General features: G+C 38.5%; 2 protein-coding genes across 2 annotated transcripts; both read right to left on the bottom strand.

The window, feature by feature from the left end:
• Window positions 1-328: 328 nt before the first annotated feature.
• LOC136253821 (collagen alpha-1(I) chain-like) lies at window positions 329-2,418 on the bottom strand. Its single transcript, XM_066046479.1, has 5 exons — window positions 2,359-2,418; window positions 2,230-2,316; window positions 2,130-2,163; window positions 1,621-1,959; window positions 329-763 (listed from the first exon to the last, which is right to left on the bottom strand). The coding sequence occupies exons 1-5, from the start codon at window positions 2,416-2,418 to the stop codon at window positions 474-476; spliced, it is 810 nt and encodes a 269-aa protein (XP_065902551.1). The 3' UTR covers window positions 329-473.
• Window positions 2,419-9,768: 7,350 nt separating this feature from the next.
• Window positions 9,769-14,526, bottom strand: LOC136254869 (collagen alpha-1(XXV) chain-like). Its single transcript, XM_066047634.1, has 3 exons — window positions 14,239-14,526; window positions 10,326-11,508; window positions 9,769-10,168 (listed from the first exon to the last, which is right to left on the bottom strand). The coding sequence occupies exons 1-3, from the start codon at window positions 14,410-14,412 to the stop codon at window positions 9,903-9,905; spliced, it is 1,623 nt and encodes a 540-aa protein (XP_065903706.1). The 5' UTR covers window positions 14,413-14,526; the 3' UTR covers window positions 9,769-9,902.
• Between the last annotated feature and the right edge of the window lie 8,708 nt (window positions 14,527-23,234).

Genomic DNA, 23,234 nt, shown 5'->3' with positions numbered 1-23,234 from the left:
CTCCTTATACTGATTAACTTGCTCTTAGTATCAAATTGTAGCCAGATACTGTAGCTACATGCAGTATAAATTGCAAGCAATTATATGCAATGATCAAAAAGTTATGAAGCTTTAAAGTTCACAAAATGGGTCAAATTTTGTGTGTGAAAAAGGTACCTTTTCGCAAATCCGGTCACATATACTGTGGTTAATAAAATGTAGGTACTGTACGATTCTTTGGTTTCATAAGAATAGATCAGAAAACATGATTTGACAAAAAAAGTTTTAAACAAATCAAGTGAAAGCCAAGAATTAAACCTCATCCTAAGTTTTAACCTTTTTGTCTTTATATTGGTGTACTGTTTATGAAATAATATATATGAATACAAGCACTGTAACAATGTATAATGTATGCATACATTGCTATCACCTAGTGTACACCATGAAGTCAAGTTATGAGTAGTCCAGGACAATGGTGTGTGGTCAGTTTTAGTTTAGGATGTGTCACTTGGAAAAGGAGTGGCTGCAGAACCAGGTGGCCAAGGAGGGCTTTGTTCTCCCACAGGACCAGGAGGACCTTGTGATCCCACAGGACCAGGTGGACCTTGTTCTCCTACAAGACCAGGAGCACCTGTAGCACCTAGTTCTCCATCATAACCACGAAGACCTTGTTCTCCTACAGGACCAGGAGGACCAGTTAATTCAGGAGACCCAGGTGGTCCAGTGGATCCAATGGCTCCTCTGTCACCATTACTACCAGGAGAGCCTTGCATTCCTTTCTCACCTGAAATGTGAAAATATGGGAAACTGAATTAGAAATTGCAATTATACATAAGCACATAGCTGCATGGATATTACTTTATCATTTAAGCCACTGCAAAATATGCAGGGTAGATCCAGGGGGTTCAAAGGGTTCTATGGAAACCCCATTTATGGAAAAGAAATAATATTACTTGATGAACTGCTGCCAAGTTTTTCTCTAATTCTGTACACTAAAATCAGTTTATCAGTAAAATAAGTACTCATGCAAACACTACTACTGAGCAAACACTCATTTTATCTCCCTTTAGTGCAAAATCACTTGAACTACTATCTCAGCATCATAGACGCCTCTAAAATAATTATTGTTTATGTATTATACTTCTAAAGACTTCAGTTACATTTCTAAAGGCCTAAATGGTAAGAAGAATAATATTACTGCTAAGTAACTAGACTGAAGTTGCAATTACCATATTTCATAGTGGAACCTCCCCCCCTTTAAAAGTCTGGATCCGCTCCTGATATGGCCCATCATATGTGTTGCATAATTATGAACTACTCGGGGGCGGATCCACACTTATGGAAAGGGGGTGTCAAAATGAACTCTGAGACACTGCATTGTCTGGTTTAGTAAGGTGAGACCAAAAACTGAAAATAGCTGCCCACCTCACCAACTATGTATTTATCACTGATAAAGTACATAAAAATCCTTACATAGCTCACTACACACTGTTCTAATACTGTGACTGCTTTATTAGAGTGACTGCTCTATTAAAGTATCTCGACCTTGATATACTAAACACTTTTGGAGAAGAGGTCAAGAGTCCCCTTTGACCCCACCCTCTCTCTCCCCCTCCCCCTGTATCCGCCCCTGCTACTAACCAGGATTTCCTGGGAATCCCTTCTGTCCAGAGAATCCCTTTGGACCAATAGGTCCAGTGTCTCCTTTAAATCCTCTTGGTCCTTGAGGCCCAGAACTACCAGGAAAACCTCTTTTGCCTCCATCTCCTTTCTCTCCTGGTAGTCCAATATCTCCCTTTGCTCCTTGAGGTCCCTGTGATCCAGGAGCTCTTAACTCTCCTGGTTCTCCTGTATGTCCTCTGCGTCCTCTTTTTCCTTGTTCCCCAGGTAATCCAGGTGGACCAGGAGGACCGGCTGGACATTCACAAGGCACTTCTCTTCTGGAAATATTGTGGATACCAACACTTTTACCACTTCCACCTATGTATATATGACTGTATACAAATAGATAATAATAGCCAGTTGAACTCTCAGTCTTGTGCATGCTACTGTACATATTACAATTGTTATTTTACAATTGAGCATCTTTGTATCTTGTACATGTACAGGTATTCATACTAGCGATGTATGCTTGCAGGTAGAAAACACACTTGCATTGAATGCAACACTGTTACTGGACATCACCTAATTTGGCTTTTGTAAAATACCATAAAACTGCTTACAATGTAGTTATATATCTGTAGTACTTACTTTGACTTGTTCTTGCAATTGTTCTAGCAGTTGTAATAACAATTCCTTATCAAACTCCACTTGTTGTTCTAGTGTCCTCAATGAAGTCTGAAAGTGGCAGAACACCACCAATAGTAACACTAGACTAACTGTCGATAGCACAACATTGACTCCTAAAGTTACATCTCTACTGGAAGTCATTTTCTTCATCTATAACTTTATTGTGCACTGTAGCCTTGACAGCTAGAGCCCTTTTATAGGCAAAAAATTGGTATTGCAAATTAGCTAATCACTAATATACCTCAAGTTTACCCTCAGTTGACAAAAGTAATTAGTTTCTACATGCACACAATAATGGACATGTTAATAGTTTGCCTTATAAGGTTATATCCTATTGTTCATATTAGATACTATAGCTACAATAGTTTTACAATAACAAGATTGAGTTGGTAATCAGGGACATACCAAGGGGGGTTTCAGGAAACCCCTTTGGATTTTACACACTACTTGAAACATTAAGAAATTGAAACTTCAGGTTTCCAGAATCTGGAATCCATCAGGAACAGGACACATTTTAAATTTTTATCTTAGTTAAGTGATAGTTTCTAACATGCTAGCAACACTTATAACATTATTCTGAATTATGATTTTGGTGAAAAGATTGAGATACTCTAATAGAGCAGTCAGGTAATATAAACTACTCTAATATAACAGTCACTTAGCTGTAGTGGAAACCCCTTTTCAAAATTCCTTCGTATGCCCCTGGTAACATTATAGTAAATTAATACCAGGGAAAGAGTATGATTTCAGTACATACAAAAATCTAGCCAGAATGTTGTTCCATTTCTTTTAGAGTGAATCTGCTAGTTGTAGTCAGTTCTGTAGCTACACGCAGACATATATGATATGGGCATACACAATGATTGTATAGCTCCATGCAATGTTGCAGGACTATAACCAATAGACAATAGCTAAGCTAAATCAGTCTGTAGTTGTATTATAGGCTATCCACTGGTTAAAAATAACTTTTATTTCATATACTAAAGATATACTGTGTACTTAATATGCATGCTTATATTATACTATAAACCCAGCTCTCAGTTTATAAAAGTCAGGGACTAACAAAGGGGGCTAGCTGTGGCCAAAAAGCTATAGTTGTAAATGACTTTTGGCTAGTGGTAAATTGTAATTTGGCTAGTTGTAAAAGTCAGATTAAAGTAGCAACCTACACCACATAAAAGAATAAAGTCAAAATTATGCATAATATACATGTATGTACTGTGCATGTTAACCCTGTACTGCAGGAATTTGACTACAAGTATACCTCAAGATCCAATCTTGAGATAGCAAAAGTTTTCCATTGAGGTCCACTAAAATTGCCTAACAGTTCATAGTTATTACAATGCTCTATTGATATATACGTAATTATAAAATAATACCTTAAAATCTAATAAAACAATAATTTGATCTGAATTGGTTGTATGTCACTGTATATAAACTATGTGTTTTAAGCTTGTTTGCTGTTTCCATTCCAAGTTCCAGATTTCACTCAAATTGCTTCCAGATTCAATCTTGCTACAGTTACTATGTGTATTTCAAAAATTTCCTGGGTAAATATGCTTCTAGACCCCCTCCCGAGTTACAATATCCCTTCAACTATTCCCTTCACTCACACTTTACCATGCAACAGTCGTGACAATATATAGAGCACAAAATATATACTTCAAACACATGCAAAAAGCAAGTATTTTTATGTTTAACACCCCTGTAGTCTCAGGTTAGGGCTAGTTGTAAAAAAACAATTTTTGGTCACTGACGACAGCACTGCTTTTACACTCATTCTGAATCCTGATATGAATTGTGTGTTAGTATTGCACTTTCAATATGTTGAATTGCTATCAGTATTACATTGTTGTGGTGTGAAATAATTATTACTACACCAAACTGTAATATAGTTTGGGTACACATTGTAAAATAATTCATCATGAGGAAGAGATACACAATGGACACAATCACTAACCTTGTATAACCTTTTATGGAAATCCATATCAGCTACATGATATTCATAAACATGTACATGACCATATATGTACAAAGTACTAAAAGTATGGGTATGATGTCATGTTCAGTATTAAGTGCAATGTATATAGCTAGATAGAGTTACCTAAATAATTGATATGCATAATAGTACATGTGTAATTGAGATGTAGCCAGCCTCAGTTTCATGAATACCAGCCATTTTAGCAACTAATCACTACTCAGTGCTAACTGTATTTTGAACTAACAAAATGTGGACCAGTGATTGTTGAGCTTATTAACCATAAGGCTGTGTTTACCCAGGTGCTATAGTTATAGTGCTACTTGGATACCTTATAGTCCTGGTCCAGTAAGTCCAATCAAAACAGTAGCTAGAGTGATGGTTTATCAGGCAGCAGAAAATTTTGCTAGCTAGAATTTTTTATAAATTCGTAGCAACTTCTTGTAAGTGTTTCAGATTGTACAGAAGGCATTTTTGGGCTTGGTTATACCTAATCAATACTGCCAAGGGACCAGGATGGTATTGTGAAGCTAATTTTAAGGTGATATGTTTGGCCAGAAAAGCCCAAACCTTCCATGATCCCTAATATACAGTACTACCATTATGTATGATAAGTGGACAACATTAAATTTATTAAATATGTACTATATACATAAATTGACAGCTGTTGCATCCCATACAACTTTTTTTTTACGTTTTGGCTTAGTTATATTTTATTTGCAATTGCTGGCCATCAACCTATAGATAATACTATTGTGGAGCTTGGGAGATGTGACAACTAAAATGCTGTCACTTCTTTAAAATGTATCAGCTACCCGAAGTGAGTAATGATATTATTTCAGTTGAAAAGGAATGCAATTAAATTAGAACTGTGTGTATGATACCTGTACTCCTAATCCATGCAATAGTGCTTTAATAGTAACTATCCTTCTAGGGATCTACAAGGAGACCACAGAAAGCCCGTGAAGTATACAGTGAGTCAGCATATAGTTATGTGACAACAATAATATTGTATGTGTGATAATATTGTATGTGTGTGTGTGTCAGGAAAATTCATGTACTTCAAAATTCATGTAGATTCATGTAGTTCATTTATCTTGCTTATATATAGCAACATTTTGTCTCCATGTATGCTCAAAATGACCACAAAATGGATGATTCACAGGGGACACTGAGATGATAGCTATCAAGTTGTTTGTTATATCCTGCTTGAATGTCCATAAAAGGGGGTCAATAAGGTAGGTGTTTATGCTTTGCACTTACTTGATTATATCACTTAGACATCAGTCTTAAGATTCCCCTGGTTTGTATAGAAGCACCTGTCCATATCATAGTACAAAATCAAATGCTGACATGTGTAAGGTAGCTAGACACATGCAGAACTACGTATCTTTGTAGTGCGATAATTACCTGTTTCATTACTGCTATTATGGTTGAATGGGTTAAACTTTGGCAGATGCAGCTAATTCAATGACCAGAAGTGTGTTGCATTAATAAGATGTTCACCAAGTCACAGAATACAAGATCAACGGTTGAATACAAGATTAATGGTCATGTACGGTAGTACAAGTGAAATCTCAGCATCCATACTGTTCTTACTAACCATGCAGTGGGTCATCACATATGTACAAGTGTGTTAGTTATATTGGTGTTAGAGCTTCTAACAAGCTAACATGGTCAGACCATATTCAAAATTTATCCGAAAAGGTAAACTCGGCACTTGACTTTTTTCGAAAAAACTTCAATACTTGTCCAAATTAATACAAAAAGCTCACTGTAAAAAAGTCTTGTGAGACCTACCTTAGAACTGGGCACCACACTGTAAGAATGACATACAACTCATTGAAGCTGTACAGAGAAGAGCAGCTAGATTTGCTGTTATTATTCAAAATACCGGAGTGTTATATACAAGTATGTTACAACAACTTGATTGGCCCAACTTCTATGACAGAAGAAACCAGCTAAAACTGATGATGTACAAAATACTTCATGGACTTGTCTATATCCAGCAAAACGTACTCCTAACATAAATGTACTCCAACCTAAATAACATCTCCAGAGGCCATACCTAATAGTATAAGTTCACCCAGCCAACCACCAGCCAGACAGAGGGTTGATTGTTACAAATGTGACCAAATTTTGGAAAATCACCCATATGGGCGTATTTGACACTTAAAATATTTAATGACCAAATAACAAGCTTTATAGTGCAAATGTACTTGCTGATGGTTTTAAGCCATTCTCAATATCTTATAAATTACTAGAAAATTTTAGAAATATTTTTATAACTCTCCTCTGCTCATAATAGCAACCCACCAAACATGAAAATTCTAATTATTTCACGTGCGCCCATATGGGTGATTTTCCAAAATTCGGTCACAAATACTCATTTTTCCCATCAAATGATTAGTGTGTGAAACAATTTACCAGTTTTACCAGGTTATAGTAATCATAGCTACATAGAATTATTGCTTTAATGTACATATGATATTTTCTGTTAGCACCCTCCCTTGTGTGGGTTTATTAGTCATACAGTAATTATGTTATTAAAAAGTATTAAAAAAACAAGTAGAAGGAAAAATTTGAAAATCTAAGTTGAATTAGTGAAATTTTAAGTTGAATTAGGGATCAAAGTATTAGAACAAGGGAATAGCAAAAAGTGGTTAAACAAAAGAGGTTGCCAGATATACTAATGGATATTTGATCCATCATGGTTTATATACTGAATTAGGGGTTAAATGTCCATTAGTATATCTACAGGTATAGACAACCTAATTTTTTTCTGCTGTTCCCTTGTTTCACTACTTTATCAAACAGTTTAAGTAGGGATCCCCGAAAATGACATAAGCCACCTAAAATTCCACCTTTAAAAACATCCTAGAGACATCTTATGCCACAAAAATCACCCTTACAGAATAATATTAGTCCATCTAGCATGAAATATAGCATTAAAAACAAGAAAACACTTACTAGTGACTGGATATATATAGAATTTTTTTAAATCCCCAAAAGTTGAAATTTCGTCTCACTCACTCACTGACCACAGTCGCAAGCCTATAGAGCCCCAATGGAGCAGTGCACGGTCACCATTTTACACCACAACCGGGAACAAACTCACCGGTGGGATGTGCCTTTTGGGGTTCCAACGAGTGTATGCCCAGTGCGCCTTGTCTTTCCTTTTATCTTCAATCAGGTTGGTTGTCTTCTTCTTCAAGCATCAAAACCATACCGAGGCATTAATTTTCCATATCAACACTTTTCTGTAGACACCACAAATTTATTTCAGAAAGCACTTTTGCTGCTGAAAGAGCGGGGCGCTTATAATTTCAAATGTTGCACATGAAACATTAAAGCTGCTGAGTTGTCATTTCAACTTTTGCCAATGCATGGACTGCAATCGATGAAGAGATTTTGTTACTTAATAGACGGACTGATACTCGACGGCTTGTTCCTCTGAACACACTGACTCAGCCACTCAGTGCCAGAAGGCGAGATCAGCGAGCTCACTGATCTCGCCTTCTGGCACTGAGTGGCTGAGTCAGTGTGTTCGAGTGCATAATTGGATACACAGAAGTGCATTACAGCATCTCAAAGAATATTTATGGCTAGGGATTGTCGTGAGTGGTTTCCTGCCCCCCCAGACTGACTCTTTAGTTAGTTAAATGTACATGCATATATACTTACTTTATGTTTTGTACTCCCTTGCCATGCCCACCCAGGTGTTTTTAACCAACCCTGTCTGGTGGTAGCATGTGACCGAGGATTCCTTAATGTAATTGTAAATGTTTGTGTCTCATTATAATAATGATGGTCTTCTCTCTCTTACTCAAGTCGGTGTAGAGTGAAAATTGCCGGTATTACTTCGTCCTATTAGTCAAGACTAAGCTCCAGACAACTGAAAGGGCCTGTTCGTTCAAACAACTTCCGGCCCGAGTGAATAGAACGCGGACCATCATACTGAGACAGGTCATAGATCTGAGTGCCACTGCTACTACGATCAAAGGTAAGCTATGCACGCTACTACAGGCCTATGTGCTTCCAATTTTGGCACAGTACGTACTTTGATAAGCTGTACAGGAACTTAATAGCTACCTCACAAGTTATACTGTAACTAGTTGGAAAACTAAACAAACTAGTATTTTTAAAAATTGTTAATTTAAAAATGAAGTAGGGGCCTATGCAATAAAAAGTAGCGAAACAAGATATAAATGACAGTATTACAGCATAGCTTGATGGGAAAGTCCCTACTTTGGCACATTAGCTATAATTTTGCTCAATGCCAAAGTAGGGACTTTCCCACCGAGCTATGCTGTAATACCATCATTCATTTCTTGTTTCACTACTTTTTATTGCACAGATCCCTACTTCAGTTTTAAATTAACAAGTTTTTAAAATACTATCATTCTTTAATCCTAATCCTATTCCATGAATTTCTAATTGTTCATGCGTCTTGTGTGTACCTCAAGTTGATGGTTCTCTTTTACAGCTAAAGCACTGTCTAGAAGGCTCATGCTATAATTATGTCAAACATAGCACTGAAAGAGTGGTCTTGAGATGAAATATAGCATTCAGTTTTTAGAAATTTTAGGCTATCTTATCATTGGTAGAATTGGCCTTGTGCATCTGTTGCACCTGCATTTTTTTTTCGTGAACTTGGATGAGTCTAGTCTGTCTTCATAATTACTAAAAGTTTTTGATTGTGGTACTTATTATTATTATTAACACTTTACAGTGACCAGCACTGAAGGTCTGACAGCAACATGTGCTGCAGCCTTAGGATTACCTAACCTAATTTCAAGGACTTAGACTTAATGACTTGACTTAGTGACTGATAAGCAAAGTAAGGGGAAAAAATCCCTCCAACCCCAGGATTCGAACTGCAGGTCACCCAATGTCTAGTCGGGGCCACACTCAGTCTTCCTCCAGGAGGGATGGATTTTCTTCCTTAAACCTAAAGTATTTATTACTTAATCAACATATTTCCATGATATTCCTAGGACTCGTCTGTTTATGTGAGCAAAACGTAGTAAGAACTTCCACTACTGCTGACCACAAGCAACCATCACCGAAATCTTCAAGTATGTCTATAAAAATTAAACTCAATGGTTCTAGACTTACTGGTTGGATTGACTGGTCAGCCAGTGTAGCACGGGCTATTAGCCTAGACTGGCTTGGTTGTACCAAGAGATATAAATAATTATGAACTCTTCAAGAGTTTATAATAATTATAGTGAATTCTTGGTTGTACTGGTGAAAATGGGTGATTAATGATTCAAATCAGGCTAATGGCCTGCAGATAGGCTTGGTAGTTCTATAACTACCTGATATAGAACTGCAGTCTATCAAAGCAGGAGCTTATAAGCTTCAAAGGCTTGAATTGAGGTGCGCTTATGAGCTCCTGATCAAAGTGTTCTATAACTACCTAATATGCAGTTGCATTCTGTACAGCTTTTATAGAACCAATTTTTGCTGTGATCCTCCCACACAAAATTCTGGAGTATTTACTGTGCTATCAAAAAGAATGTAGCAACTGTACATAATATTATAGTCACATTGAAAAATTCATAGTGTTACTTCAGAGCCTATATTATACTGCATAACTAACTGTAAGGTTTAGCATTTTCACACACAATCAAGACAACAGTTGTTAAGGATTTCAATCTGAACCACCAGGAGATCCTTGGGCACCTTTCGGACCAGGTGGACCAGTTGCTCCTTTAGGTCCTGTTGCACCAGGTGGACCAGTTACTCCTATTTGTCCTGTTGGACCAGGTGCCCCATGTGGTCCTATATCTCCTTTAGGTCCACTTGATCCTCTGTCTCCTTTAGGTCCACTTGATCCTCTGTCTCCTTTGATTCCTGTTGTACCAGGTTGTCCAGTTAATCCTGTATTCCCTTTAGCACCAGGTGGTCCTTGTAAACCTGTGGATACAACCATAAAACTCTGAGATTACAATTACAGTAGGAAAACACAATTACAATAAAGGGTAAATACATGCAACTTCGTGGCTACTTTGTCTATGTGGCTAAGAAAACCAGCTCTGTATAATTATTGTAACTAATTCGCTTGTCTTCAGACCTTGTAATCCTCCATCTCCTGGTGCTCCTTTTTGACCCTCTGGTCCTCTGTCTCCTGGTGCTCCTTTCTGGCCTCCTGGTCCTCTGTCTCCTGGGTCTCCCTTTTGGCCTTGTAGCCCTGTGTCTCCCATGTCACCTTTCTGACCCCTTGGTCCAGTATCTCCTTGAGCTCCCTTTTGTCCTGAATTTCCCATTAGTCCATTCCTTCCTGGATCTCCAGCTTCTCCTTTTTGCCCAGGTTGCCCTACATCACCCATATCTCCTTTCTGGCCTCCCGGTCCTCTGTCTCCTGGTGCTCCTTTCTGACCCCCTGGTCCTCTATCTCCCATGTCTCCCTTTTGACCTTGTAGTCCAGAATCTCCTGGAGCTCCCTTTTGTCCTCTCAGTCCAGTAGCTCCTAAATCTCCTTTTGGGCCTACGTCTCCAGTATCTCCCTTTTCTCCTCGTGATCCTATGTCTCCTTTCTGACCTTGTGGTCCAGTGTCTCCTGGTGCTCCCTTTTGTCCTAGTCCATCTTGTCCTGGATCCCCAGCTTCTCCTTTTTGCCCAGGTAGTCCTACATCACCCATGTCTCCTTTCTGGCCCCCTGGTCCTCTGTCTCCCATGTCTCCTTTTTGACCTCTTGGTCCAATGTCTCCTGGAGTTCCCTTTGGTCCTGAGTTCCCCATCAATCCATTTTGTCCTGGATCCCCAGCCTCTCCTTTTTGCCCAGGTAGCCCTACATCACCCATGTCTCCTTTCTGGCCTCCTGGTCCTATGTCTCCAACATCTCCCTTTTGTCCCAGTGGTCCGGAGTCTCCAGGTTCCCCAGTCTCCCCTTTTTGTCCTGAAATTCCTGGTGCTCCAATATCTCCATTTTGCCCTGGATCTCCTTTTTGTCCTGATGGCCCCACATTTCCTCTAGGTCCTGGATCACCAACTGTTCCAGGGTCTCCTTTTTGTCCTTGTGGTCCAGTGCCCCCTGTACTTCCTTTCTGTCCAGCATCTCCTGAGATTCCCTTTTGTCCTGGTGGTCCAATGGCTCCCACTTCTCCTAGTTCTCCTTTATTTCCAGTTCTTCCTCTCCTTCCCCGCTGTCCACGTGGACCAGGTGGACCAGAAGGCCCAGGTGAACACTGACAATCTGTCTGTCGCTTTGCAACATGATGTAAGTCAACAAAGGTGTCACTGCTACCTGAGTACAACTACAAAAGTATCGTAAAAGTCTATATTTTCACTATGCTGTATATACACATCTAGCAATGTCATTAATCCTTATTCAGTAGACACTCATGATGATCCTAACTGAGGCCTGAGAATTCTACTATACTACAATGACATAAGTATAGATTTGCAAGCTTTACTCTTATATATATATAAGTCACTCTTAGAGTTTCTATGGATACACATATGTGAAATTGACAAGGAATAAACATCCTGACCACCTGGCAGACTCCTGTAAGCGTTTGAGTGTAAATTGGATAGCTGCAGGATTGAGGCTGCCCAGGTCCAGTCATGAATTTGTTTTCTTCACACTTAATATAACATTTTTAAACAGGCTGTAGGACTAGGTGTGCTACAGACCTTTAGCACTTGTGCTGTAAAGCCTTAATAAATAAATAAATAGATAAATAAATAAATAAATGTTATACATAATATACGTATGTACATAGCTATACATTAATTTTTTTAAGGAATATATCAGCAGACAGTTGATTGATCACTTATATAATTAGTTCACCATAGCAAATTACTCCAGTATTGCTCATGCCACCACTCATTTAATCCTATACACATACAGTGTGAGAGCATGTAAATGACCTTTAATCTTTCAAATGCTCTGTGGTAATGAACTTTAAATGACCTCCTTCATATCCATATCTATTATGTGATTGCACTTCCAAGTTATTTGCTGGCAATGCATTTGTTATAATTGTTATAATTTGGTAATCTATCACAAAGCTACGTATAGGTACCACCTTAAACACAGGCCACAGAGAGCGGTAATGGTAAAACCAGGAGGAGAGAAAGAATGAGAGCAGGAGATTCCTAGCTCTTTTCTTCTCACTCTTTCCATCTTTTTATTGTCCATGCATGTATGCTGTAGTCTAAAACATACATGGAGAAGCACACTCAGGTGCGATTGCATCTGAAGTTTAGATACAATTGCACCTGTGCTGTAGCTTCTACTATCTTTCTAGCTAGCACACAGTAAATTTAGTAGAATGGGGTACTTCAACCCCCATGCACCCTCCTAAATCTACCCTTGCAGTTTTATTAGAGTGGCTGAATGCTCTATTAGAGTATCTGACTGCTCTATTAGAGTATCTCGATCTTTTAAAAACCAAGCGTGCAGCTCGTTCATAGACTGTGTGTGTGGGGGGGGCGACTGGGTTCTCTTCTGGATCCAGAAACCATCTTAGTGCAAAAATAATGCTTCATTGTGGTATTGCATGTGCATGTGATATGACCAAGGGGTGTGACCTTCACAATCTGTACGTGATTTGGAATTGTTTTGTAATTTGAAACCTGATTTGTGATTTGAAGCATTGATATGAAATGTCTAAGAAGCGCTGATATGAGACCCGAATATGTGAAATAGAACATGGTTCATTCACTCCAAATTTTCTCAGCTACTGGAGAAATGGCTGACGAAGCTACTGTGTTCTATAAGTGCCTTGCCTTCCTTCTTTCCAACAAATGGGATGCTCCTTATGCTGCCGTTATGGGATGGGTGAGATGCTGTTTATCCTTTTCCCTTTTGCATTCATCCATTAGATGTTTACGAGATCTAGATCTTCTAAGGGATGTTTTGGGCAATCTTTAACATCAATTAGGCCATTTCATTTTTGGGCCTGAGGTATGCAATCAGACTAATTACTGATCATGTAAGCGCTGGAGTACATTCTTCCATGAAAATACTCCAAACCTCAATAGGCTCAATACAATTTTGACCTTTTTTAAAAATTCTGTGGTTGTGTAACCATACTGCATATTCCAATAAACAGTGTACTGTTAAATAGACCAAAGCCTGCCCTACACACTGGTGTGGTCTGGGATTAATCTGTCAAGGCAATCTTGTGTATAGTGAAGCAATAAAGTTAATTGGTTTTTTGGGCTAATAATGCTAAAACTGTGATTAGTACTACCTAAAGTGTTAATTTACATTACAAAGAAGAGTCTTACCAGTTTATTGTATTGTTAAACCTATCTCTTTGCACCAATCAAGTATATCAATAGCACATTTTGACCACAAAACCATGTCAGCAGCATTATCGCTTCACTATTCAGGATTGCCTTGACAGATTAATCCTAGACCACCACCAAGGTGTAGAGCAGGCTTTGGTCTATTTACTAGCATACTGTTTATTAGGATATATGGTATGGTTACACAACCACAGAATTTTTAAAAAGGGCTAAAATGTACAGGAGCCTATTGAGGTTGTGGTATTTTGGTTGACATAATGTACTCCAGCAGTCAATTAGGAAACCCTACAAAGTTAATGAATACTTCTACCAAAAATGAAAAGGCCTGCTGAAGCCAAACTGTCCTCTGTTATATAAATTGCTCTATTCGTTTGTCATGATTTATTTTTTAATTAAATAGTGATTTGAAACTTCACATGTGATTGCTGTATTGCGTTTGTGAGGGTTCTGAAGGACAATATTTCGTAATTATTTTCGTGGGAGAAATCGCTCGAGATTAAGGTGATTCAGTTGTGATTTGGTAGCTGAAGGGTGTACGTGATTTGTAGAGGTGTCATTGACCTACCACCCGGATATGACTAATCTCCCAGTTCCAGGTTCCCGTTATAGCTACTGAGTAATCTCCCGGCGCTCCCCTCCCGGTTTTACCAATGCATGTGATATCCCCCAGAAAGCCACAGACACACAAACCAAGCTTTAAGCACCACTACAAGGTCCTGGTTACTCACTTTGACTTGTTCTTGCAGTTGTAACAGCAACTCTTCATCAAGCTCCACTTGTTTTTCTAGTGCCCTCAGTGATGTCTGGAAGTAGCAGGTCGCCACCAATAGTAACACTAGACTAACTGTTGATAGCACCAAGCTAATTCCCAAAGTGACGTCTCTAGTACTAGGAGAACTCATTTTAGCTACGCACGTAGCTATAGGGCTGCTAACTTGACGCCAGGCGAGTGGAACCTTTGACGTAGGTAAGACAACACGTTCAACTGAGCAGACGTTGCCTCAGGGTGTAATTATGAAACCATACGTAACCTGTTGGTATCACCTTCAGTATCTACAAATGACCACATGCTGACAACAAGTGGTATGGCTTCTGTAATGAATTATTGTATTGTATTGTATTGTATTAATGCTTTACAGTGACCAGCACTGAATTATCTAGGCTGTAGCTACGTATGCAGCTAGCTTATGGTGTCAATGTGCACTCTTTCAACCCGACTGCTTATTAGCTAGCTATGCATACAAAAATTCTTTTTTTTTTCTGTTTACAATCAAATTACGGAACCAGCTTAACAAACACACTGTCCAAGCTTCATCTATTGCAATTGATTGATGCACTTAGCAATCGTTTACTGATTTAGCTAAATGGGTACAGTACATGTATCTACGTACAGGCTGTACATATGACTTACACTGTAAAAAATTAGTAGTGAAATTTAATTTCTGCTACAATAGCTACTCACTATTTTTATGTAGTGACCTTGTAGTGATCCCCACTACATAGTAGTAAACGTCACTACAAATAATAGTGAGTATTGTGGCAGACATTAGTAGTGATTTTCACAAAATTTAGCAGTGACCTTCACTTGTTTGTTTTTATACTGTGTACAATTTTATACTCATGATCACTGATTGAGTTTTGTACATTGAACAATATAGCTACATACATATTGGCTAACTCTTCTATATCGGAATCAATTCTCCTTCATTATTAGATTGCCTTTGTAGTTGCTCAGTCCCGGCATGTCACTATCAGACATGTACATAATTGACAATTACAGTATCTACACAGTGGCAGATCAAGAAAGTGGACATATACACTGACATGGGTGGGTGTGCGAAGCATGCTAGGGTGGTCTGTGGGCATGCCACCTCCAGGAAATTTTTGAAATTTAGATGCTCTGAGACTGCATTTGGCAGCAATTTTAGTCTGTAAAATAAATGCACAGCATTGAGCATGCACATCGCTTATTATAGGTGTATGTCACAATAATTAATTAAAATACTCAACTGTTGCATACTCATTTTTCAAAGGGTTTTTCCATGGAAACCTTGAAACCCCCTTAAATCTGCCACTGCTACATTTAATTCTGTGAATGCTATCCCACTATAGGGACCTGTGAGAAGGCTTATAGCCTGTGAATTTGTTATCTGCGTGATGCTTAAAAAACCAGATTTGTTAATGACCTATAGAGTCCTGTCCTTCCCTAGTTTATATTGAAATCCTCCATGTCCAATGCTATGCTCTACAATATCGATACTATTAATAATGTCATTCATATTTTTGGTTTTCCTGTCAGCAATATTGATGTCCATTAACCAGATCATCCAACATCTACAGCTATAACGAAAAACCAATCAAGTCACTGCTAGCTGTCGCATTTTTTTTACTAAATTACAAATGTTTGCATGAAAAGTTGTTGAGAAGAGAATAATCCTTGATTGAGTATATAAAGGCCTTGTCATTCCTCTGGGTCCCTGCAGGGGATCAGCTGTTTGATATCAGTGAATTAACATGTCGGCACTGAGGTCTGCAATAAAGTAAGCAAGTGATGAAATACTTTCATATTTTAATGGAAACACCTTGGAAATTCTCTTTAATGTCCTATATATGCTAGTGATTAAGCAGTTAAGCCTCTTTTTTGTTAGAGGACTTTTTGTTAGAGGACCAACTGCACTAGTTGTTTCATACATGTTGGGATAGCAGCTCTACTTACCGTTTGTAGTTTGCACGCTATATATTCAATGCCATATCAAAGATAATGTACGTGCATAACAATATTGTTATTGAGTATTATAATGCATACCAAATGTTTAGAGGAGTTACAGTGTACTTGCACTAGCAGTGTTAGTGTGCGTAACTCCCACTAACAATTATTATATTGTTCTGATAAATACTATACTAAGACACTTGATCACTTGACACTCGATATGACATAATATTATTATTACACTTCGAAGATTGAAAGCTAAGAGTTATATTTGATACTGGGTACTGCGGGATGGGTATTTGCACATACAGTAGATGTGCACAGTAGATGTGCACAGTTATTGTATCAGTGTACTGAGGTATCAAAGGCTGTATATATTTATTCATCCTTATAGGGGCAAAGGGATTAAATCATGCACACCTCATGAAACTAGCTATTGATAAAATATTTAATGCTGAAAAGGTTTTAAAACATATTGGGGGACAATGATCAACTAATTAAATAATAGTTATTGCACATGAATTACGTAAACCTCATGTACATGTGTTTGACTACACACACAACTAGCAATTTACTGACAAAAATAAATATATATAAAATACCATTTAACCAGAGACAGTATCAAACAGTACAGTACAGTAGTATTATTTAGTAGGGACCACCCCAACAATTAATGGCACCTGCCAAAAGTATCTCCTCCAAAAACCACCCTAGAAATATCTTACGTTGCTTATAATTTAACCCCTTTTCTGTTACACCTTTCCAGTTATAAGTATAAGTCATTAAGTCTAAGTCCTTGAAATTAGGTTAGGTAATCCTAAGGCTGCAGCACATGTTGCTGTAGACCTTCAGTGCTGGTTACTGTAAAGTGTTAATAATAATAAAGTACCTCATTGGAATTGTCTTGGTGTCTATACGTCAAGATCAAATGATTATAGCTAAACAAAAGACCATACACACATGTAGTCTCATGTGGCCAGACCACTTTTTCTCGGCACAATGCTTATCAATTAGAATTAAAAGTGCCTGATCAAAAAGGGTCTGGTCTACAATCAATACGCCAACTCATTTTCACACCCCAAGCTAGAGCTCGGGGTGTTTAATCATAAATTCTATACTTCCTTTCAAATTTCAAGCCACGTATGCACTGGAAATACCATGAACGATTGCCGGTAGTGGTGATGAGAGACACTGAGGTTGGTTTTCTAAGGCTGAAAAGAATTCCTTGCTCAGTTCATCTTTAGCCTTTTCATTTCCACAAGGAATCGATCCGTGTCCTTTTCAATCCTACAAAAACAGCCTCAGTGTCTCTCATCACCACTACCGGCAATTGTTCATGGGATTTCCGCTGCGTACATGGCTTGAAATTTAAAAGGAAGTATACGTTTTATGACAATAGTTGATTAAACACCCCGAGCTCTAGCTTGGGGTGTGAAAACAAGTTGGCATATTGATTCTGGACCAGACCCCCTTTTCAAGCAGGCACTTAATATAATTCTAATCGATAAACACTGTGCCGAGAAAAAGCGGTCTGCATGGCCACATGAGAATAATACACATGCCAGTAATACTTTTTAAAATCACTAAAACTTGATCTCTGTCTGCCTCCCTGCTTGCCAGCATGACTTTGCCAGCATGACTGCAGTTGCAAACAAGTATAGCAAACTAGAGTACTTCTAACAGAATAGCCACTTGTTTGTTCAATGACACTCTACCAGTTGAATGGGTAGTGTGTTCCTCAATTGCAAACCAGTAAGCAAGTTCTCTCTGTGCACTGAAATATGCCACATTATAATGTAGAGCAAAGATCTTGTTAAGCAATTTAAAAATATCATGTATATGATCAACTGTATACAGTACATTTCATAAAGTGGGCTTTCCCCCACAGCATCCTCACTTCCACAGGGAGATACAGTACACTCCGTCACTTTGACTCTCCCATACAATTATAAGTGCCCGTTCCAACATGTGTCTGTAGCTAACTAACATGCAGGAAATTAAGATAAGTCCTTATGTTATATGTATTATTTGACATGTGCATAAATATCAATCAAGCTCCTGACATTCTGGACAAGGGAAGGAAGCACGGGAGATCAGTTCAAGAGGCCTTCTTTCTCCTTTACCACTAGGAGGGCCACGAAGACCAGGAACCTGGATGTCCTAATTCTCCCTTAGCTTTAGGGTCTCCATTATAGCCTCTATCACTTTCAGGGTCAACATTTGGTCCAGGAGGTCCTCTTTTTCATTTCCTACCAGGTGGATGGTTAGAGATGACAGTGAATGTGTGAAGAACAGACATGTGCTCCATTTGGGAAAGAATAGGCAGTTTTATGGAGATGACCTTAATTGGTTGTAAATGTATTATCAAGAAAGATTTTGAAACAATTTTTCACAGTAAAATATTTTTGAGGATTCAACTTAACGTGTACTGACATACATGCATACACTTGTACACTGTAAAAATTTAGTATTGAATTGCTCTGCCACAATACTCACTACTTTTAAGTAGTGACGTTCACTACTTTTAAGTGACGTTCACTACTTTTTGTAGTGAACGTCACTACTTTTTTTTGCAGTGAACGTCACTACTTGGTGGTCAATGTAGTGACGTTCACTACAAAATTAGTAGTGAACGTCACTACACAAAAATAGTGAGTATTGTGGCAGACATTAGTAGTGACGTTCACTACATTTAGTAGTGACATTCACTAGTTTGTTTTTACTGTGTATAGTCTAGTATGGGACCACAAGTCTTTAGCACCAGGTGGATGAGCCACTTGTTTCCTTTAATAATGTCTGTGCAGTTCAATAAGGTGAGCTGTTGCACTCCTACACTGGTGGAGAGAGTTTGAGATAGTTCAATCTAATCCAAAACAGCCAAGCTGTAAAAAAACAGTGCGGCCCTCAAAAAGGCTATGGTGAAAAAAGATGTGAAATCCAAGGTGGCGGCCAAGAAATGGCTGTGATGGTAGATTAATGGTAAACATTTTAATAACGACAATTCAGGTGAATTTTTGTGCCGCTTGGTCTTGGCAAAAAATTCACCTAAATTGCCGTTATTAAAATTTTTACCATTAATCTACCATCACAGCCATTTCTTGGCCGCCACCTTGGATTTCACATCTTTTTTCACCATAGCCTTTTTGAGGGCCGCACTGTTTTTTTACAGCTTGGCTGTTTTGGATTAGATTTCATTTCTTTTTGTATTTCTATACCCCAAAGCCGGCCATAGCGGCTTTGGGACTTATTTAACCTGTCTTTTTTTCTTTACCACAGGAAGAAGAAAAGATGAAGCAGATGTACTTTAAATATTTCTGATTTTATCAGTAAATGTACATATAATACATGTATTTATTACAGAACTCTCCATGGTGGTTTCTTTGTAACTGAACACTCTACAAGGTGACTTCTTCTTGCTGCTCTCTCTACAGGGTGAATTGTTTGCAGCTGAATAATCTACAAGGTAACTTTTTCTAGCTGATCTCTCTATAGGGTGATTTGTTTGTAGATGAACTATCTACAAGGTAACTTCTTCTAGATGATCTCTCTACAGGGTGATTTGTTTGTAGCTGAATTCTGTGCAGGTGATTTGTTTGCAGCTGAGCTCTTTACAGAATGGTTTCTTTGTAGCTGAACTCTCTACAAGGTAACTTCTTCTAACTGGTCTTTCTGCAGGGCAATTTGTTTGTGGCTGAATTTTCTACAGGGTGATTTCTTTGAAGCTGAACTCTCTACATGGTGGTTTCTTTGTAACTGAACTCTCTACAAGGTAATTTCTTCTAGCTGATCTCTCTACAGGGAGATTTGTTTGTAGCTGAACTCTCTACAGGTGATTTGTTTGCAGCTGAACTCTCTACATGATGGTTTCTTTGTAGCTGAACTCTCCACAAGGTAACTTCTTCTAGCTGATCTTTCTACAGGGTGATTTGTTTGTAGCTGAACTCTCTACAAGAAAACTTCTTCTAGCTGATCTCTCTACAGAGAGATTTGTTTGTAGCAAAACTCTCTACAGGGGATTTCTTTGCAGCTGAATTCTCTACATGGTGGTTTCTTTGTAGCTGAACTCTCCACAAGGTAATTTCTTCTAGCTGATCTCTCTACAGGGAGTTTTGTTTGTAGCTGAACTCTCTACAGGTGATTTGTTTGCAGCTGAACTCTCTACATGATGGTTTCTTTGTAGCTGAACTCTCTACAAGGTAACTTCTTCTAGCTGATCTTTCTACTAGGTGATTTGTTTGTAGCTGAACTCTCTACAAGGAAACTTCTTCTAGCTGATCTCTCTACAGGGAAATTTGTTTGTAGCTGAACTCTCTACAGGTGATTTGTTTGCAGCTGAACTCTCTACATGATGGTTTCTTTATAGCTGAACTCTCCACAAGGTAACTTCTTTTAGCTGATATTCTAGCTGATTTCTCTACAGGGAGATTTGTTTGTAGCCAAACTCTCTATAGGTGATGTCTTTGCAGCTGAACTCTCTACATGGTGGTTTCTTTGTAGCTGAACTCTTTACAAGGTAATTTCTTCTAGCTGATCTCTCTACAGGGAGTTTTGTTTGTAGCTGAACTCTCTACATGATGGTTTCTTTGCAGCTGAACTCTCTACAAGGTAACTTCTTCTAGCTGATCTCTCTACAGGGAGATTTGTTTGTAGCTGAACTCTCTACAGGTGATTTGTTTGCAGCTGAACTCTCTACATGATGGTTTCTTTGTAGCTGAACTCTCCACTAGGTAACTTCTTCTAGCTGATCTTTCTACTGGGTGATTTGTTTGTAGCTGAACTCTCTACAAGGAAACTTCTTCTAGCTGATCTTTCTACAGGGAGATTTGTTTGTAGCTGAACTCTCTACAGGTGATTGTTTGCAGCTGAACTCTCTACATGATGGTTTCTTTATAGCTGAACTCTCTACAAGGTGACTTCTTCTAGCTGATCTTTCTACAGGGAAATTTGTTTGTAGCTGAACTCTCTACAGGTGATTTGTTTGCAGCTGAACTCTCTACATGATGGTTTCTTTGTAGCTGAACTATCCACAAGGTAACTTCTTCTAGCTGATCTTTCTACATGGTGATTTGTTTGTAGCTGAACTCTCTACAAGGAAATTTCTTCTAGCTGATCTCTCTATACAAAGAGATTTATTTGTAGCCAAACTCTCTACAGGTGATTGCTTTGCAGCTGAACTCTCTACATGGTGGTTTCTTTGTAGCTGAACTCTCTACAAGGTAATTTCTTCTAGCTGATCTCTCTACAGGGAGTTTTGTTTGTAGCTGAACTCTCTACATGATGGTTTCTTTGTAACTGAAGTCTCTACAAGGTGACTTCTTCTAGCTGATTTTTCTACATGGTGATTTGTTTGTAGCTGAACTCTCTACAAGGAAACTTCTTCTAGCTGATCTCTCTACAGGGAGATTTGTTTGTAGCTGAACTGTCTACATGATGGTTTCTTTGTAGCTGAACTATCTACAAGGTAATTTCTTCTATTGATCTCTCTACAGGGCGATTTGTTTGTAACTGAACTCTCTACATGGTAGTTTCTTAGTAGCTGAACTCTACTAGGTGATTTCTTCTAGCTGAACTATCTCTTTCCATTGTTGCATGAACTCCCTACAAGGTAACTTCTTTTAGCTGATCTCTCTACAGGGTGAATTGTTTGTAGCTGATCTCTCTACAGGGTGACTTGTTTGTAGCTGATCTCTATACAGGTTACTTGTTTCTTGTTGATCTCTTGAATTCTCTTCAGGGTGACTGCTCTATTAGGGTGACTGCTCTATTAGAGTATCTCGATCTCGCACTTGCTGCACCAAGTTGGACTCCGTGGCTTTAAGTCTGATTCTTCTACGCCATTGAAGAGCCTTTCTAAGATGATTGCTCCATCTATACAGCGATTTTCAAAGCATTACCCCAAGCGGTTTATCTGGTAGGCGTGGAAAGTGATCGTTTTTTATTAGCTAATCTCGATTGCGTAATTGTTACACACTGTTGGTTTTTTCGTTGTATCTTCCTGGTTTTTAGCTCGATTTCTTTCAAACCACAAAAGGTTTGAGGTTCAATAGTTAACCTATTCACCCACCAATTTTCAGCTTCTTCCCATTCGCGGTTTACCCTATAGGCGTGACAACATATTGGTGTTATTTTTCGTGAATAATCGCTCATAACTCTTTTGCTGTTTATCGTATTCCAGCCAAAGTTGGTACAGTGATGCGCCGTTATACCCCCCTTCTGTGTGCCAAATTTCAAGGCAATCGGATATTGCGTTCGCGTTTTATAGCAGTTTTTGTAAGTGTGCGAAAAGAGGAAGAAAAATAAGAAGAAAAAAAAACCGAAGAAACTAAGCCAATTTTTGAAGTCGCATATCTCGGGAATGCTTGACGCGATTTCGCTCAAATTTGGAATGGGGAGTGCAGAAGGTGGAGGGAATGTCCACAGCAAAAACGTCTTGTTTCATCAAGGCATCACAGAACTACGGAGGTGCGAAAATTGCGTTTTCTTTCTTCCTGTCAATATACTCACGGGTGTTGCGCGCCGGCTTCTTGGGCCGCACGACACACTACCGTGTGTCTTGATTCTCTAGTAGTATGTGAAAGCATGCAACTACTGAACATTCTCTTTCATGAATTTTGTGTATATTTTACTGCAGCAACTTGGTAAGGCAAGCAACTAACAAGGTATACTATTTCTAGCAAAATTTCAACAGGGTATACTTCGATACCCCCGTATATCCTCAATTCGAACTCTGCTAGTAATCCCTAATTTAATCATGGGTGGCTATAGACTGAAGTAGGGATAAAATGTCTTCTGGTATACCTTCGTGTGTATAGGCAACAACCCTTGTTTCATTACCTTTTATTTCTATAATTTCTTTAAATGTTTATCTTGCATACATACATACCTATAAATTCTTCAGAACCAGTTGCTAGATGCGTATAGTGAAATTGCTAGTGTTGGGTCAGAATTACCAACATTTCAGTATGTGAGCCTAGCCTAGTACTAGAGATTTCCAACCTACCGATTTTTCAAATA

The sequence above is a fragment of the Dysidea avara genome, chromosome 4, assembly GCF_963678975.1.
Source record: "Dysidea avara chromosome 4, odDysAvar1.4, whole genome shotgun sequence".
NCBI lineage: Eukaryota > Metazoa > Porifera > Demospongiae > Dictyoceratida > Dysideidae > Dysidea > Dysidea avara.
The sequence above is the reverse complement of the archived record's forward strand: the minus strand, read 5'-3'. Positions and strand labels throughout refer to the sequence as shown.

Excerpts from the sequence above, each read along its gene's own strand:
- LOC136254869 (XM_066047634.1), bottom strand. The coding sequence starts at position 14,412 with ATGAGTTCTCCTAGTACTAGAGACGTCACTTTGGGAATTAGCTTGGTG. Across the intron at positions 11,509-14,238 it reads AACTGCAAGAACAAGTCAAA|TTGTACTCAGGTAGCAGTGA; the intron begins GTGAGTAACCAG and ends ATACTTTTGTAG. Across the intron at positions 10,169-10,325 it reads AGGAGATGGAGGATTACAAG|GTTTACAAGGACCACCTGGT; the intron begins GTCTGAAGACAA and ends TTGTATCCACAG.
- LOC136253821 (XM_066046479.1), bottom strand. The coding sequence starts at position 2,418 with ATGAAGAAAATGACTTCCAGTAGAGATGTAACTTTAGGAGTCAATGTT. Across the intron at positions 2,317-2,358 it reads TCAATGTTGTGCTATCGACA|ACTTCATTGAGGACACTAGA; the intron begins GTTAGTCTAGTG and ends TGCCACTTTCAG. Across the intron at positions 2,164-2,229 it reads AATTGCAAGAACAAGTCAAA|GTGATGTCCAGTAACAGTGT; the intron begins GTAAGTACTACA and ends AAGCCAAATTAG.